Source organism: Anneissia japonica, unplaced genomic scaffold (genome assembly GCF_011630105.1).
Source record: "Anneissia japonica isolate Jap-2015-1 unplaced genomic scaffold, ASM1163010v1 scaffold468_len270531_cov130, whole genome shotgun sequence".
In the NCBI taxonomy this organism is placed as follows: Eukaryota; Metazoa; Echinodermata; class Crinoidea; order Comatulida; family Comatulidae; genus Anneissia; species Anneissia japonica.
In genome coordinates this window covers 191,846-210,756 of record NW_022703041.1, presented here as the reverse complement: position 1 = coordinate 210,756, position 18,911 = coordinate 191,846, and the positions used below count along the sequence as shown (strand labels likewise).

Sequence of the window (18,911 nt, the reverse complement as noted above, 5' to 3'; positions counted from 1 at the left end):
ACAGTAGACTGAAGGTTAATAAGGGCAAATAGACAAAATTATTAGATTATCACCCCCGCCTGCTTCAACAATTTAGAAAATATTAATGCGGGAATATTTTATTTTCTTTTTTTTTTTTCTCCATCATTTATTTTTACTACATAAAAATCAAACCATGCTCGGGTGGTTTTTGATTTACATTTGGAACAGAATTTGGAGAGAGTGTTTGATCAAGTCAGAACTAAGTTTTGAAATTTGAATTACATTTTAAAGAAATTAGAACTACATTTTGGAAAATTTGAACTACGTTTTGAAAAATTTGAATTTCGTTTTGGGAAACTAGATCTACATTTTGAGAAATTTACGCCTACGTTTTGATAAATTAGACATTGAATTTTGCAATTACATTTTGATTTTAACATGGACTTTTGCTGCGTATGGCACCCCATACCTGCCAGCCATCGTACGTTTCCGGATTATATTTCGTTGAAACCAATGTCTTAACTAGAATCACTAACTAGAAATTGCAAATTGCAAGTGAAGTGCTGCGAAGTAAACTGCATAAAATGTTCTTCGAAAAAATTATTTATGTGAGTCAAGTGAAAATAATGAATAATAAAATAAATATAACAAATAATATGAGACACGACCCATTGTCTATATTAGAACAGCGTTGGTACCGTGTACAATAGTGTTTTGCTGCAGTGACATCTCGCTGCTGGCGACTCGCTGCTGCTGGCGATGACTCGCTGCTGGCGAATAGATCTGCGCATGTGTATAAAATGGTATTTATTTCCGAAAACACTATGCCAGTCTACAACCAGCGTCGCCTAAATGTAATAATTAGCACGTTGAAATAGGCTAGTAAATAATTTTAACTGGGTTCGTAAATGATATTGGCCTCAAAATATTGTGGCTGAGACATGAGCCGATTAAACGTAGAAATAGGAAACCTAGAAATATAGTAAAAACGCTGAATAGTACTCCAGCGTCGCGACATGCGGACGTTGGTACGAGTAGGTTAGTCTACAAACGTCGCCTAAAGTAATTGATTTTACCCGGCAAAACGAAAGAAGGAAACCCCGCTTTTCAGTTGTCTTAGGCGCAGGTTTTTTGACAAACAATGACCTTTCAGAGGTCAAGAATATGAATTGGCTGCTTCGCTGCAACTACTGTAAATCATGTCACTATACATTAGGGTCTCTGCAAAGTACCCGCCAATTTAAAATAACATATTGCTAATTTGTTTACCAACGTTCTTAAAAGGTTGTCGTCATAGGCCTATTTACAGTGTAAAATAATACAGTCTAAAATATATACATTTCGATCTACGGCGGCTACACTGAAGTTGCTTATCTAGAAACAAGATTACATCCAGACTACGTTTTAACCGTTCATTTTTAACTACCAATATACGAGTCTTTTTTTTCTGATCCTGAATTTAGTTCCTTTCTTTTGTCTTCATACTTCGCTGCTTGGTTTTTCTACATTGAGCGCACTGTAACTGGCATTTTTCTGTTGTAGTTTAACTTCTAATTCAAATGAAAGGTTATAACGTATGTCGATCTACGAATGTGCATTAATAAATAATTATTTTCAGCTAAGTCAGCTAGCTGCTTTGACGCAATCGGGAAGACACCCCGATTCGTCTGCAACGCAACCAGGTTCAACCTTTCTGATAACTGTCGGCGACTGTCGCCGATAGGGTGAGCGATTCTATGTAAACTGAACTTCAATGTGTATATTCTCTTTTTAGTGTAACTCCCAGGAGTTTTACTTCACAATTAGGTTGTCTGGTAATTATGATACAAAAAACACCCTTTTAACCAGTAAACTGTTCAACAAGTGAAAGGTGGAATCGGGGGTGGGGTGGGGTGTCGGAAAGAGGACCACTGATCGACACAGAGTCATTTTTAATGCACAGGGCCTATGAAATAAAGGACGGTTGTTTAACTATGAGGTGCCAACACCTAAATATTTTTCATTTGTATAAACCTCGGCTTAATTGGCCATTTACAGTATAGCAATCCTTTTTCTCGATTAGTTTGAAATACTTCACATGAATCAAAATAACATATTGAGATGTGTCTAATCGGAGGGTGATATGTACATTTCTGTGTTTATAATGTAATTAAACTAACTCCATATTTAATACATCTTATTTTTATTATTGTTTTTAAAGTACAACATTTTGTCTAGTTAATCTGAGAAGTTTTGAACTTGGTTTCATTGTACCTGCTATCGTGTACCGATTTTTTTTTATATCGAAACCGAGCTTTAGGCTTAGCATACACGATCTTTATTTCTTTGGTTTGACATTTACATAAACAGCTGGGTCGTTATCTCTTTTTTGAATATCTTGATACGTGTGGTTCTCTGTATCTGGCTCTCCATACTCCATATAAGCCTAAAAGGAATATAGAATAATTTTACCTTAAATTAAAAAAATAGTTGAACTATATTGCAAATCATCTACCTTTTTTACGTTGAAAAAGCCTCACGGTGCATGCTGTTACTCGCTTTTGCTGACCCTTAATTGTACATTTAAAAGTCCCCCTTCGAACCTTAATTTGACTTATATTTTCCATATTTTAGTGTTCTTTTTCCAATGTTATAAAAATAGATCTTCAAAGGTATCGATGTTTATTCTCAAATCTATTTGCATATGTGATCCGCACACATTAGTTTTAATTTATATTAGGCATATGACATATTTTCTAACGTAAATTTAAATTCGTCATATTGTATAATAATCTATCATAAGCAAATGGATGTTTGCCCTTACCTGACGGGATATAGTACTGAATGCTCAGTATGCTTGCGAAAAAAATCCGCTAGTGATTCGGTTAGGGCAAACATCGATTCGTATTATTTCCAGAGGCAAAACAAACATAACAAACCATATTATATGGGTCATTCCTGTCTCTTATACACATCTAGATGTGTATAAGAGACAGGTATATAGGCCCTACGTTATTAAAACATGTTTAGTTCTCACTAAAATTGGCCTATTCTCTGTATTTATTTACACCTTGAGTACATAGGGCTACTGAAGGCCTATACCAGTCCGAAAGTCATGTACCATTCCATGTTCTCTAACAACGGAGTTAATTTTTCAATCTCCAGCAAATTTAAATAGCATCCAATCCTCCTTTTTGAAATGTAAGGAAATAGATAGTGCTTTTCCTTTGTTGGATCGATTGTAACTCCTGATTGTAGCAACCCCAAAACGAATGGTCCGGTATACCAAAAGTCATGTCATATTCCTGTTCTACAGCCAAAAGTTAGTCTAGATATCAATTTTCAGTTAATTATCTTTATTCTATTTGAAGATATGGCTAATTAAAAATGCAACTTTACAAATATGTCATAATTGATAGCTAAAAAGGGGTATGACCCTAAAATTTCAAATGGCCGTAACTTCTAAACGACTTGGAATTGGCAAGTCAAATTTTGGGTTTGTTCGTCAGACATGTTGGTGCACATTATATCCGAGTTTCATGAAAATCTGAGACGGTACCCAGCCATCCCATTTGTTGAGTTGGCACGGAATGACCCATATGTCAACGTGGGAGTAAAATTATGTTTAGATTTTTCTACTAAAATTGCATCAACAATCATGCTTTCGTTTGTTTAAATGGGTTTAGTCCCACGAGTAAAATACTTGGTCAGTTGTAAGCATAAAAAATATTGTTTTTCTGTTTAATTATTGAAAATTTCTTACCTCCGGTTGTTTCACATTGCTGGATGTTGCTACGGTTTCCTTTGAAGATAAATTGAAATCAAAATTGTTATTTTATTTATAATTCAGAAAATCAACTTTATAAAATATCTGTCTTGTAGATTAATTCCTTTTGAGTACGGTACATTTTCTCAATAAATATAATGTAATATATCAAACGTTATAACAATTGGTATTAATATAAATTTCGTGAGTTCTAATCCAAATTTTGATATAGGCTCGCGCCTATAGGTAAAGGCATTCTTTGAGTGGTAGAGTTCCATTGATCTATATTACTGACGAATAGGGCCTATGTCTCCCTTTTTTATACACGCAAAAATCGATATGAATAATACATGAATGTCGATAAGCATATGTTGCTCCCACCCACATGCCGAAAACTTAGATAGAGGCCGTGAGTTTGTCAGGGTTAGGCATCAAATCCTATGATTAGACAATCACTTCCAGAGACTCCCTGTCAAACGACTCCACTTCTTCTTTCTTTAGATATTCTATCATGTATCTCACTTGTACCTTTGAATTCTTCATTTTCCCGTGAACCACAAATATAGATGAAGATAAAAGGATTCCAATGAAGACACCTACAAACGTCATTCCAACAATTAGACCAGTATCTGCACCTTTCTGTGCCACTGGTAAACAAAATGAAATAATAAAAGTATTTATGGTATCTTAAGTAATATTCGTAATAATTAATATAGAGCATTGTGTATCAATCGAAATAATAATATATAATACTCATTTTTTTTAAACAAAATAAAAATAAAAATATATATTATACAACTGTTTTTATATTGAGAAAAGTGAAGTTGAACTATCGAAATACGTAAAGGCCTGCCTACATGTCGTATTTTGTTCATCTGTGAATGTTAATGTATTCTCTGTGGAATGAAATCCATAAAAATGAATAAAAATAAATATTCATAATAAAAATTGTGACAATATACACTTACACACGACCGAATAAAGTTTTCAATCATTCTTTTTTGACAATACAGTATTTGGTTATATTATTGTCAGTACAAGCAACAAAAGAGATCTACAAATTACATCACAGCGTAATTGGTTACAACCGGTACGGTAGTATGTAATGTGTGCGCTCAAAATGGAGGTTATTCAATTTGTGTTAGATACGTGTAACCGTCTTTCAAAATGGACATTTTAGCCGTTGGTTCCTTGTAAAACTAAGAAACAGCGGGGATTTCTATCACCACTAAGCCGTCACTCGTCACGTAGCCTATGTAACACTGCTAGTTAGCTAAGGCAAACACAGTATAACTTTACATAAATTTTCGTTTATATATCGATATAAGTGGAAAATAGAAATAATAATTTTGTCTTGTATTTTAACGGTACGTCTCGTCAATAAATAAAAATATATTATTAATGGCCTATGGCTTAACGGAAACAAATAAACCCAGAAATAACAGAATTGAAAAAAAATATATAAAAAAACAAAATAGAAAAAAAAAAACAGATAGGCCTATACATGTTGTATTCTACAGTACTGTACACATTTGGTTTGCTTTTCATAGAACAATATTAATAAAACAAATACCAAAATGAATACATAGAATACAAAAATTACGCACCTGTGGGGCAAATACATGCTACGGATGTCGGTGTTGGTGCTAATGAAAGAGAAGCAAGTTAACACAATTAAAATAAAAATACTAAGATATTATCTTAGACCACTATAAAATCGGTCTAATCATAATCGGTCCATCTCCATACAAATAGACGAAGTTACCGTATTACCGTATACAAATGAGGCAACCAGTATCACGAGAAAACCATATTCGTGTTCACCAGTGGCGTATCCGACAAAGAGCTTCTGTCCCCAGGCGCCTCCCCCCCCCCTCCATTCGAAAACTTTGAAGCAAAAAAAATTAGGCTAGGCTTATGCTTATGCTGTCACGGTTAACGTGTATTCGGGAATCTAAGAAGCAATATTTTTCAGTGGGCGTGGCCACCGAAAATAAATTCCACGCCCCCTCATATTTTAGTCGCCCCCCCCCACCAGCCCCTCCATTTTAATACTGCTAGATACGCCACTGGTGTTCACATGCTATTTTCTCTTTACCATTGGAAGGTCTGGTTAAATTCTCGATGGGTAATCTCCAAAAATATTGCCATCAGTATTTATAACTATAGTGGAAATGTTTCTCCATATCAAAGCTACTATCATGTAATCATGTGTTGAAAGAAACTTACTAACAACTGTTACTTCTACTGATTCCTGTGTTCTAATCGTAATACTGTCTAAACGTGGAACTTCAATATTGCTTAATGATGTGATTTCAGGAGCATCTTAAAAGAAAAAAATAATGACATGGAAATATTTTTTTCAGATCGGATTTTGTGATATTTAAATATTTTACCTCGTTAATAAGGAACAAAAATTCTTGTGTTAACCACGTTTGGGAAAATAATAAAAAGTGTGTATATCGGTAAAAAAAAAAAAAAAAAAAAAAAAAAAAAACTAAAATGCCAAACCTAAATTTCGTATAAAATTTGGTTGTTCGGGCGTGACCAAATAGTAATGGATACAATTAATTTAAATAAATTAAACACAGACACACGCACACAAAACACATCTACACACACACACATACACACACACATATGCGTATCATACACACACAGTTATTTTTATTGTTATTGTTTTAATTTAGTTATTTCCAAAAATGGTCATCAATAATAAATTTATCAAATATTGCAATAATTTAGGATACTTACATTGTACATCCAGCATTCTAATTTTACTTGTTTCAGTGCCCGCACTGTTACTGGCCCTGCACTGATAACTGCCGTCATTGTCTCGACTCACTGATTGAATCATGAATGTAGATGAAGCCCATGATTGTTGTACTTTACCATCCCTTAAAAATGTGTACGTAGGTGATGGGTTAGCATCTGCAAAACATGACATCTCAACGGTGCCACCTTCAGTCACAGGTGTAGCGAACGAACTCAATACGGGCTTGTATAAATCTAAAAGGTGAAGTTGTTGTGTGTAGAAAAAGTTACTAAGCCTATTTGAAAAGGTACGGTACTTTTTGCGATACTGAATTAAACTTATTATTATCATTAATCATTGGAGCTACTGATAAAGATTTCTCTAATAGTACATTAATTAAAACATATAACAATGTATAAACATGGATATGTTTTATATTTGTGTTTTGTTTTGAAAATAATAAAAAGTGTGTATATCGGTAAAAAAAAAAAAAAAAAAAAAAAAAAAAAACTAAAATGCCAAACCTAAATTTCGTATAAAATTGGGTTGGTTAATTCGGCGCGACCTAATAGTATGGATACAATTCATTTGCTGCCAAAGTTACTGTATAAGTTGCACCAATGGTGTCAAGACACAGTAAATGTGTATGTTTGGGAAAATAATGAAAAGTGTGTATATCGAAAAAAAACAAAAAAAAAAAACTAAAATGTCAAACCTAAATTTCGTATAAAATTGGGTTGTTCGGGCGTGACCAAATAGTAATGGATACAATTAATTTAAATAAATTAAACACAGACACACGCACACAAAACACATCTACACACACACACATATGCGTATCATACACACACAGTTATTTTTATTGTTATTGTTTTAATTTAGTTATTTCCAAAAAATGGTCATCAATAATAAATTTATCAAATATTGCAATAATTTAGGATACTTACATTGTACATCCAGCATTCTACTTTTACTTGTTTCAGTGCCCGCACTGTTACTGGCCCTGCACTGATAACTGCCGTCATTGTCTCGACTCACTGATTGAATCCTGAATGTAGATGAAGCCCATGATTGTTGTACTTTACCATCCCTTAAAAATGTGTACGTAGGTGATGGGTTAGCATCTGCAAAACATGACATCTCAACGGTGCCACCTTCAGTCACAGGTGTAGTAAACGAACTGAATACGGGCTTGTATAAATCTAAAAGGTGAAGTTGTTTTGTGTAGAAAAAGTTACTAAGCCTATTTGAAAAGGTACGGTACTTTTTGCGATACGGAATTAAACTTATTATTATCATTAATCTTTGGAGCTACTGATAAAGATTTCTCTAATAGTACATTAATTAAAACATATAACAATGTATAAACATGGATATGTTTTATATTTGTGTTTTGTTGTATGAATTGTGTAATTTTGTGGAAGAACTTACGTATGAAATTATACAATATAATAATATTCACCATAAATGTAGGCCTAGGCCTTATAAAATAATGACAATTGAACTATTTCAATAATGTTTATTTTTAAAGATAAAATTTCCAAATTGAAATAACCTAATTCTGAGACAATTGTTTCAGCCTAAAACTATAAAGATAACACAAAATATAAGTTTGCTTACATATAACTGTAAGTATGACATAATCAGATGCAGGTGAAGTGGGATCGTCAAGTAACTGCACACTACATTGATATGTGCCGCTGTCGCTTCGGCTGGTGTTAGCAATCACTAGTGTTGTGTCTCTTTCAACACTGAATCTCTCTCTGTATGAAGGTTGTACAAATCCAATTCCACCTTGATATTGTGCTATTTGATCAGTTACTCCATTGGCGATATTATTCCAGGTTACGATAGGATTACGTACACTACTTGAACTACTATAACCGATGTAACACGTTATTCTCGTTTCAGAGCCTTCAACTACCTCTCCAATATCAACAGTTACAGTCACAGCGAAGCATGTGCAGATAAAAACTGTAACAAATTTATATATATTAATTCAGTTATCTTTTCTTTATGTTACCAAATCGTAAACTATTAACAATTATGTTTATCAAATTATTTTGAAGGTTTGAAGGGCGCGTAAACATAATGGAAATAAGGAAACATTTTAATATAGTAGGGCCTATCGTTTCTGAACAAAAAATAGACTGTAATTCTCACAAAGTTTCGGTGAATTACTCGCGTTCTGACAGATGAAAAAAATGACTTGCGTGGGCCATAAAATATAAAAAATACGTTATCCATTTTTTTATACAGTTATACATTTGTTTATACACAGCGTGGTCGATTGAAGTGAGAATGAGCTCTATTGTAATATAGCCACTATTTCTACAAAATACAATAATCACAATCGAAACCATGGGGCAGTGGCAGCGCTACAGTCCCCTCGTCGGAGCCTCCTCGTAGAGGTCTCCCCCCACCCGCCCGGACGGACGGGGTGAAAAAAAAATTATATGTAGGCCTATTTTTACGTATTAATTGAGTCTAAAATTGATTAAATAATTCTTTGAAACGCCTAAAGCTGTCATATTCTCGGTGGTTTAGCCCCTGGTCCAATTTTGAAAGGTTCTAGTGGGGTTTTTGATATTCTTATTATGATTATTCTTTGTTGTACTTTTTGATGTTTCTGTGTTTTCTTGATATTTCATTTTACCTTTAAAGTAGTGTACTAAAGATTTCCTGATATATTTTTATATTAATATGTGTTGGACCAAATAAGTGCTGCCTTAGCAGCGCGCATTCATTCATTCATTTTTGGCGACGCCCGACCACGCCCACATTTTCCTCGTCGGGGTCATCAGCCCTGCCCCCCTCCTCCGTCGGAAACCTTGGAACCCCCGTCGGGGAAATCCTGGCTCCGCCACTGCCATGGGGCTACGGGCTCTAACTTTCAACCAAGGCATCTTTTTTATTCTCCGTGTGAGGTCTAATAGAATACTAGCCTAACTTACCATTAAAAAAGTAAATAACCAATATACAAGAAACTGTATTTACTTGAGACATGATCATCAGTTTGACACACACACACACCTATTTTAAATGTAAACATTAAGAGATAATATATTTAAACATTACAGATAATGCTACCTAATACAAATAGTTAATAAAACTAGTCAAGCTGTATGTTAATTTTTTTATCTTTATTGAAATTTTTAAGTTTTTATATTGTATCATAGTGGCAATCAAAAGGTCTATAGTTTTGTGATTATACATTTTGATGCAATCAATCAAGTAATCAATGGTCACCGTTCCCCAGTTCTGCCATTTTTAGCTTGCACTTGATTCAACTTATGACATACCGGAAATATATTTGAATTGTTTAGATATAACTAACAATGGATACAGCATGAATTACTTCACGATGATAAATATATAATTATTTTAAGTTGAAAACATTTTTTAAAGGAGGCCTAGAATAGAAAAACATCTAGTTACTGTATTGTAGCTACTTCTATTGGTTGATATCATTGACATTCTTAAAACTTTGCCCTGCAAGACTTGAATAATATTATTATACAGTAAGCTTAATTAGATACAATAACATGACGATAAATCAGCAAATATGCATATCCTGGTTTCAACCTTAACAACATTTATAATCATTTTATTTATAATCAGCCCGGTACGCAGGTTGTAGGCCAACGTCACTGTGCTTACTTAATTTACTTACTTCAAAATATCTAAGAATATAACACAAACTTACTAAGTTTTTACTTTGATTTGCGAACCTTTCGTTGGTTGAACAGGATAATGATGTAATGGCTGAAAACATATAATTTTTATTATTATTTACGCTTTAGTGATGGTGATTAACTCGTGGTGGCAGCATTCATTGGAATTCCAGTATCAAGACTTGAACAGCACTCATTTAACTTATAATCTTTCATTCAGGTTCCTATTGCTGTCGGTTGATAATATTGGCAGTGACATGTAGTGACGTAAGCTGCAGTTAGTTATAAGTGACCCTTTAATTATTCTTGCTCTGATTATTAAATAAAAACTTTACTATCCTTTTTGAAAAGTAGGTATTGAACACAAAGAGTTTAGAGTTACAACAACAATAATAATTTTGGCTTTTGGTATACCGCATTATGCTAAAGCCTCAATGCGCTTAATAATTGAAGAAGGAAAATGGGGGAAGAAAAAAAATAAGTATGTGCAAGTTTAAAAAGTGAGTTTTAAATTTGCCTGTCGGATTGTAGATGGCAAAGCAATCGAAAAGCAGGGGGAACAAAGGAATGATTACAGTACTATAATGCTTTGTTGACGGACGAACAGAATGAACAAGTAGAGACTGCTCGCTAGATCTGAGAGACCTCTTAGGAATATAAAGATGAATTAGTTATGAAATAAACGTCTTTTTAGTCTACATCTGTGTTTTGAGATGTATGTAAAGCAATAGAAAAGTTGTATCACATTAGAATTCTCGTAGGATGTGGCATGAATGAATTGCTATTCATCAAAATATTAATTGAAGAATGTTTATGTATTAGGCCTACCGTATATACTCGTGTATAAGGCGACCCCCGTACTTATTAAGAGACCCCCGAGTTTGAGAAGATTTTTGGACGATTTTTGCATGTCGGGCGTGTAGGACGACCCCCTGTTTCATGGTCAGTCAGAATTCATACTTTTCTGCTTTTTATAGTCCAGATATTGCATCTAGCTGGGTAAAAACGGATCCAAATGCGAGGCTAATCTTCCAAATAATACTTTTTTCCCTATCTAATTGGTTTTATTTTATTTTATTTTTTCCCTTCACATTCAAAAGCAAGTACACTTGCCACTTACAGGATGAGAATGATGCTTTATAAACTAAGTCTCTTTATGAGACTTAGGGAGTGGAGTTGATTTTAGTCGTGAGTAAATTCCTGCTGTGTTCATTCATATAATAACATGTATACCTTCACTGCAGTACTAAATTCGCATGTTTTACGGACGATCCGCATATAAGACGAACATAGTTTTAAAAAAATCTAAAATTTGTATATTGAACGTATAAGACCACCCCCTCTTTTTCTATTATTAAGTGATTAGCTATAGTTTAAGCCTCGTCTTATACGCGAGTATATACGGTAATTAAGAAACACGGTATTATCAGTTGTAAATTTGGTACGGTAATCGACAGAGAAAAATCTCAGACTAAATTTTGAATGATTTGATTAATTTATTTTACCTCAACATATAAATACAACATACAAATATAGAATAACATGGTCAGGAACAGTTTAAGCAGATATGTTACTGTAACTCATTTAGAGGCAGCTGCCCCTCATATAAAATATAACATAAAATACATTAATTAAATATTTAGTAACAGTATTTAAAAAAAATATCAGTTTATTATTACAATAAATTAGCATTACAAATATTGGCATTGTTGTATTGTTACTACAGGAGTGAACATTCACTGTCCACCACGACAGTTTTATCAAGTGTGATGTGACGTCATCTCCCACATTACAGGACCCAATGAACATGAAAGTCGGGAATTAATATTTGAGTGCATTTTCTATTTTTCCTGTCATTGTTTAGACATGTACGGTTAGATATCTTATCGTTGTCGGTTATTGTATTATTCTCACTCGTTAACTTGTTGATTTATTGCATTGCACTATTTCTATATTAATATGAGAACAATTAATTACTGATATTTAGACGAACATGTAATAATAAATGAAACACGTCATATGAACATTAACAATCATGTTCTTCATACGTTAAAAACTACATGGGATTTTTTTTTTATATTATTCATTCATCAGCCGACTATCGGCAGACACAGTATAGGCCTAAGCACAACTTCACAGTTAACTTCAAATAAATTGTAGTTGATGTTGATCCCTGCACATGCGTAGGCCTGTATTGCTTTAGATCGTAATGTACGGTACCTGACCTCCAAATATTATGCACATTGCTTCCTTTGGAAAATGGTCTTCGGTATTTCCCACGAAGTGGAGGCCTATAATTTCCACATAGTATCCCGTATTTTATCGATGACAATGGTTGTCTTGTTACGACTATTATGTGACTAACTCGTTTATCATCTACATGATCCGTTAAAATAAAAATATTAATTATAAATATATTATTTTTTTGGTTTTACATTTATATAAACGACTGGGTTATCATCAATCCAATGTAGATCTTCATACGTCTTGTTCTCTGCACTCGGCTCATTTCTATACGACATGTATGCCTGCAACATAAAGAATAGCGAGTGTTATGTTATAGGCTTAATTCTTAGACATGAGATCATACCGAGGCTTACTAACAATCGGCAGTAAATATGACAGTCATGAAGAATTTCCACCCACTTTTATTTTTTAAAGTTTTTTTAAGAAACAAATATATTGGAATCACATACCGTAGTATTTGAATTATCATAAGGCGCATGTTTTGCTACAGTGATGAAGATTTTCCATTATTTTACTTTTGTTTTTATAGATTCTTTAAGGAATTATTGGAATTACTGTGAGATAGCTTACCGATATAGCTAGTTTGATAACTATAAAATTGTGTAAAAAATAGTAATAAGCTAAGATGAACAATGTGTAGTTAATTTTCAAGCCAAGTTTTATGCCTACTTTGTATTTTATCTGCCGCACAATAGGCCTACCAATGATATGGGTGACCTCTCCCTTGAAAAATAATATCGCCTAATTTGATTCTCAGTTATTAAAATAATATGTGGAAGATATGTGAGAAATGTAGGTCTATTTGTATTTAACTTAATAAAATATTTTTATAATGTCACCTATTAGTAACGCGTCACTGTTGGTTAAGTATTTGTAATTTTGTAGAATAGTGCTCAGTTTTAGCCTAAAAGCATTTTTCTGCACAATTATTGTGAATGCAGCATTTCTTACCGCCGGTTGTTTCACGTTTTTGTAGGTTGCTTTGGTTTCCTTTAAAGAAAAATGTAGAAGCCACAATAATTACTTTGTACATCATACGAAAGAACGTTTATAAAAATTGTTTTGTCACAAATCATCTTCATCTTTTGTCAAAGGCCTAATATTGTTGAATGCTACGGGTAGTTCGTCAACTAATACGGTAATGAGTGAAATAATGAAATCCCATCAACAAACAATAAATATGTTTGTAAAAATGGAGGAAACCAACATCCAATTTCTAAAACACAAGCTTCCAAATTAATAATCGAGGTTCATTAACCTAAAAATATTGATGAGGATTCTTCTTCAAGGTATGAATAGTACGGTATGTCGATAAATTGTTCTCAGCTGCAAGTGCAGTGAACTCAAATGCGGACCATAACCCGTAAAACTGCAGAGTGAGCCCATAGGAGGAGAGGGGAAGGGGCCTTTAGCCCATCGAGAACAGCAAACATAATAAGCACAGGTCAGCCTAAAACGTAGACAATGGCTCAGGGATTGCCCCAGCAAGAGGGCCGGGGGTGGGCCCCCATTCGGGGAGAGCGCTGCCCCCCCCCCCGCCGTCGGGGAGAAAAACCATAATTTATCGTGTGTGCCCAAAGGAGGCGAGAGAGATCTTTAGCCCATTAGGAGCCGGAGCACTAATATGTAAGGTCAGGTTGAAACTTTAACAATCGCTGACTACCCAAGACCCCGCAGCCAACGACCCTAATAACAAAGTAAATAAATAAATAAAGTGTAATATAAAGTCTTAGTTAAATTTATGTACTGTATTCAGGTAGCTCACCTGTGCCTTTGAATTCCTTATTTTTCCGTGAACGACAAATGCAAATGAAGACAAAAGGATTCCGATGAAGATACCGAGAAACGTCATTCCAACAATCAGACCAGTATCTGAACTTGAATATTTCTGTGATACTTTTGTATGTAATAATAATGAGAATTAGAAAAAAAAAACCACGTTGACAGTTGAAATAAATTTTACTTAATAAAATACCAAATAAATAATGTTAAAAAATACGTACCTGTGGGGCAAGTAAATGCTACGGATGTCGATGTTGGTGCTAATGCTAATAAAAGAGAAACAAGCTAACATATTATGAAAAACAAAAAGTAGCAAGATTAATATATTCGAGTTTAAATGTTCAAATCTCTCAAAACAATAAGGTCTTGATTTAAAATCTCGATCCTTGAAATTTAACATCATTGTTTTTTAATGAGTGGAGGTGTAGGAAGTTACTATCATGTGATCATTTGTGTTATAACTTACCAACAACTATTACCTTTACAGATGTCTGAAGTGCTCCAATCTCGTTGCTGACGTTTGCTGTTACAGTATAACTCTCACCAATGTTGTGAGACACAGTAAATGTGTATGTTACTAGTTCGTTATCAATGTCTGTTGTTGCTGGCGTTGTTTTCCATGTATAGTTAGCAGTTGGGTTGGCAACAACATCAAATGTAATCGTAACAGTTTCTCCAGGTAAAGCTTCCATATTCAATGGTGCGATTTCAGGAGCATCTTAAAGAAAGTCATAACAGAAAATAATTTACAGATGGGATTTTATGACTTGAAATAGTTTATCGCCACAATTACCTTTCAGTTCAATATAAACATCTACACACCCGCTCCACATATAGCTTTATATGTACATAATAAAAAAAATGTTACATATTCTTATTTTAAGATGATACATTGTTTATGTGATACAATTTTGTATTTTGCATAACACATTTATTTTAAGTTTGTGCACACTTGCATTCATAATCAGTGTACCACGTCACACAGGGCTAACGCAAGCCATGTTTGAGTAAGTCGTGTGTTTCATTCTTGAAATCATGGACTCACTGATTGAATCCTGAATGTAGATAAACTCCCTGATTGTTGTACTTCATCATCGCTTAAAAATGCGTACGTAGGTGATGGGTTAGCATCTGCCGAACATGACATCTCAACGGTATCACCTTCCATCACAGGCGTAATGAACGAACTCAATGCAGGCTGGTATAAATCTAAAAGGGTATTAAATGTGTGTGTAGTAAAGAAAAAGTGAACAGGCCTATTTGATCACATTTACGTTTTCCTACACAGCAATACAACTATTAACATCTTCGGCCATTAAACCTCTCTAATAAGACACCAAATAAAACATGTGTACTTATATTTGTGTAGAGGGCATATGTATCCTTTTGGCAATAGAATACATATCAATAATTTCAAATTGCACATATGTAATGGACGTACATCTGGAATATAATACAATATAATAACATTCATCGTTATAGGCTTCATGAAAATAATAAAAATATATAATGAAATAAACAATTTTTATTCTTAAGGCAAAAATTCCGAATTAAAATAGCTTAATTCTGAGGCAGAGGTTTACTTGCATATAACAGTGAGTGTGACGTCATCAGATGCAGGTGAAGGTGGGTCGTCAAATATAACCACACTACATTGATATGTGCCGCTGTCGCTTCGGCTGGTGTTAGCAATCACTAGTGTTGTGTCTCCTTCAACACTAAATCTATCAATGTATGAAGGATCTACAAATCCAGTTCCACCCTGATATTGTGCTATTGTATCGCTTGCTCCATTTGTGACATTATACCAGGAAACACCAAGAACAGACGTACTACTTGAACTACTTCGCACGATGTTACACATTATTCTTGTTTCTGAACCTTCAACTACATCTCCAATGTTATTAACAGTTACAGTCACAGCAAAGCATATGCAGGTAAAAACTGTAAAACATTTATATTCAAATATAAACAATACCTGTACCTAATCGTATTTTGTAATAACCAGTCGTATTTTGTAATAAACTTGTTGTATTTTGTAATAAAACATGTCGTATGTTGTAACAACAGACTTTGAAAACTCTCTGTTGTATTTCTTTGAATAACGCCCTGTCGTACTGTATTATAATGCAATAATAATAATCTTTAAAATATCAAAAATAACTAAAGTATTAAGAAAAATCATTGATTATCTTTGTGACAGATGCTTAAAAAATGTATTCAATTATCACTGACAATACTCATCTAATAAATAAGTATACCGGTACAATTTTTAATAGATCAGGACCAGATAGTCTTATATCTTTTTTAGTCAATAATATTTCAGCTTATCTACTTTTATGGTATACAACTCATTATTATCTTCTACTAGAGTACTATATATATTGTATATTATAAATTTAACTTTAATTTAAATATTTTGCACTGTATTATTATAGATTTTATCTGTGTATATTTGTGTGTATTCCTTGCTCTGGAAAGCAAATTTCATATACTTTGCTTGATATGACAAATGAAATCTTGATTCTTTCTGAGCCGAGCTGTCGTACTTTGTAATAAGTCTGTCGTACTTTGTAATAAGTCTGTCGTATTTTGTAATAACACTTTAACCACCTCTTTTCTTCTAAATACTAACATGTTAAAAACTATTTTCATTTAATGCATAATGAGCCAACACTGTATAAGATAATGTGTAGCTTTATAAAAATGAGTTATTTGTATAAACGATAACGTTCGGGGTAAGTTTTGAAGGTCATGTCATAAGGCTCATTAATTTTGCCGAACCGTTCCAACCACAAATCAATAATAGAGACGAATGCTTACAACTAATAATAATAATAATAACAATAATAATAATAATAATAATAATAATAATAATTATTATTATTATTATTATTATTATTATTATTATTATTATTATTATTATTATTATTATTATTATAACAATTTATAAAGCACACATCTCCACCAATGGTGCTCAAGTCGCGGTGTCAGTTACACCACAACATTAAACAAAATCCGCATTAAAACGTGCATTTAGTTATCTTTGTCCTAATTTTTATAATAATTTACCAATTGAGCTCCGGGACTGCAAAATAGAAAATACATTTAAACTTAAGTTAAAACGATATATTTTAAACTCTTAGCCGTTGTTTATTGCAGTTTTATTGAGCTATTCTTATTATTACATTGTTTGATTTTTTATTTTATATTATACTATATTATATTACATTATATTATATTAGGCATAAATTAAACTTCTATTTTGAATTTTCTTTATGTAAGTCAATTTAATACTTTTAAGAGTTGTTATGAGGATTGTATGTTATTATTATTATTATTATCATTATTATTATTATTATTATTATTGTTATTATTATTATTATGTTGTAATGATGTTGTTTGTACTGTTCTTTGATTTTATTAAAGAGGGCCCCTGAATATCAGTTAACCTACTGGGCTAAACTGGAAGGGTTACCCTCTTTAAAGATGGTTGAAATAAAATAAAAAAATAAATTCCCAGAAGAATTTCAAGCAAAATCCGTGTACCAATTATCCCATCGAGACATTGTTTCTCCCCATATAAGTATACACTTAACTACTGATTCATTAAGTAAGGGTTATTTAAAAACAACATTGATGGTCCACGCGCCATCCTTATGACCATCATTGGTAAACCATTAAATTAATGCTATTTTTTTTTATGTAGAAACATTATTCTTTACCTTTACCTTCTTTAATACCACTAATGACCTCTGACTTTGGAAATAATTTCTGACGATCCCCAAGAAGGAGGTATTTTTATTAGGCCTACAAACCATTTTAGGTAATTTTTAAATGCCAAAATAATGGTTATATTTTAAATGATCCCCGTGACATTTGACCAAGTAACGTAACTCCGACGGTTTCCAGTCACAAGCCATTGCAATCACATTGACTTTTCTGACCTTGAAAATTATTTCCGACAAGCAGGAGCCATCTGTATTTGGCCTACATCATTTTTTATAATTTAAAAATACAAAAATGATGGTTATTTTTTAAATGATCCCAAGTGACAATTGATCATACCGTACTAACTTCTTAAATTAATTCTGAATACAACCTACATTATTGTAAAATGGGAAAAACATGTTAATCATATTAAATTTGACCTCTCTTTATCACACACCTATACCAAACAATCATTAACACAAATATTTTATTTAGTCCATCAAACATTGTAAAAACTAATAGAAGAAAGAAGTATTTTCGATGGATTCCAAAATGCTTACCCCTTTTTCATTTTCACATTCACTGATTTGATTTGTTTAACTTAATTGACATAACTTAATTATTTCGACTGTATGTTATAATGTTAATTTTTTTAATTGTATGTTGAGTTGATTTTGAAATAAATGATAAAATGAAATGAATGCGACAGACAATGTGACCTTTGACCATTAAAAATCATTCAAATAAGTTGTTAATTAATCCCTCAAAACTGCAAAAATGTATAGAAAAAAATATGCATTTAAAATGTTATTACAAAATACGGCAGCTGTTTTGTTATAAATACGACATGGTTTGTTACAATAGATTATTACAAAATGCGAAAAGTTTACTACAAAAATACGACACTCCTACAAAATACGACAAAGTAAAAGGAAGTGGGCCTATGTTTTTGAGAAAAATTAGTTGTCCCACAGTGGCGTAGTTAGAGGGTTTGTCGCCAAGAAACGGTAGAAAATTGCGCCCTTCCTCCAATTAT

The 18,911-nt window shown here is 33.0% G+C and overlaps 3 protein-coding genes across 3 annotated transcripts in view; all 3 read right to left on the bottom strand.

Annotated features, from left to right (window-relative positions):
• Positions 1–1,685: 1,685 nt before the first annotated feature.
• On the bottom strand, positions 1,686–9,488 carry LOC117104241 (cell surface A33 antigen-like). Its single transcript, XM_033244946.1, has 9 exons — positions 9,416–9,488; positions 8,082–8,435; positions 7,409–7,663; positions 5,936–6,031; positions 5,314–5,352; positions 4,564–4,602; positions 4,235–4,353; positions 3,704–3,742; positions 1,686–2,386 (listed from the first exon to the last, which is right to left on the bottom strand). The coding sequence occupies exons 1-9, from the start codon at positions 9,471–9,473 to the stop codon at positions 2,279–2,281; spliced, it is 1,107 nt and encodes a 368-aa protein (XP_033100837.1). The 5' UTR covers positions 9,474–9,488; the 3' UTR covers positions 1,686–2,278.
• Positions 9,489–12,367: 2,879 nt separating this feature from the next.
• On the bottom strand, positions 12,368–14,876 carry LOC117104240. Its single transcript, XM_033244945.1, has 5 exons — positions 14,631–14,876; positions 14,386–14,430; positions 14,148–14,278; positions 13,334–13,372; positions 12,368–12,663 (listed from the first exon to the last, which is right to left on the bottom strand). The coding sequence occupies exons 1-5, from the start codon at positions 14,854–14,856 to the stop codon at positions 12,553–12,555; spliced, it is 552 nt and encodes a 183-aa protein (XP_033100836.1). The 5' UTR covers positions 14,857–14,876; the 3' UTR covers positions 12,368–12,552.
• A 321-nt stretch (positions 14,877–15,197) lies between these two features.
• The window catches only part of LOC117104227 (junctional adhesion molecule C-like), an 8,091-nt gene continuing 4,377 nt past the window's right edge, over positions 15,198–18,911 (bottom strand). Inside the window, exons 3-4 of the mRNA XM_033244927.1 lie at positions 15,752–16,108; positions 15,198–15,373 (exon numbers count right to left, since the gene is read on the bottom strand). Of these exons, the coding sequence (XP_033100818.1) occupies positions 15,198–15,373; positions 15,752–16,108 (533 nt within the window). The remainder of the gene's footprint in view (positions 15,374–15,751; positions 16,109–18,911) is intronic.

Coding starts and splice junctions, on each gene's coding strand:
- LOC117104241 (XM_033244946.1), bottom strand. CDS start 9,473: ATGATCATGTCTCAAGTAAATACAGTTTCTTGTATATTGGTTATTTAC. Junction 6,032..7,408: donor TAGAATGCTGGATGTACAAT/GTAAGTATCCTA, acceptor TTTTCTTTTAAG/ATGCTCCTGAAATCACATCA. Junction 3,743..4,234: donor GGAAAATGAAGAATTCAAAG/GTACAAGTGAGA, acceptor TTATCTTCAAAG/GAAACCGTAGCAACATCCAG.
- LOC117104240 (XM_033244945.1), bottom strand. CDS start 14,856: ATGGAAGCTTTACCTGGAGAAACTGTTACGATTACATTTGATGTTGTT. Junction 14,279..14,385: donor AGCATTTACTTGCCCCACAG/GTACGTATTTTT, acceptor TACATACAAAAG/TATCACAGAAATATTCAAGT. Junction 13,373..14,147: donor TAAGGAATTCAAAGGCACAG/GTGAGCTACCTG, acceptor TTTTCTTTAAAG/GAAACCAAAGCAACCTACAA.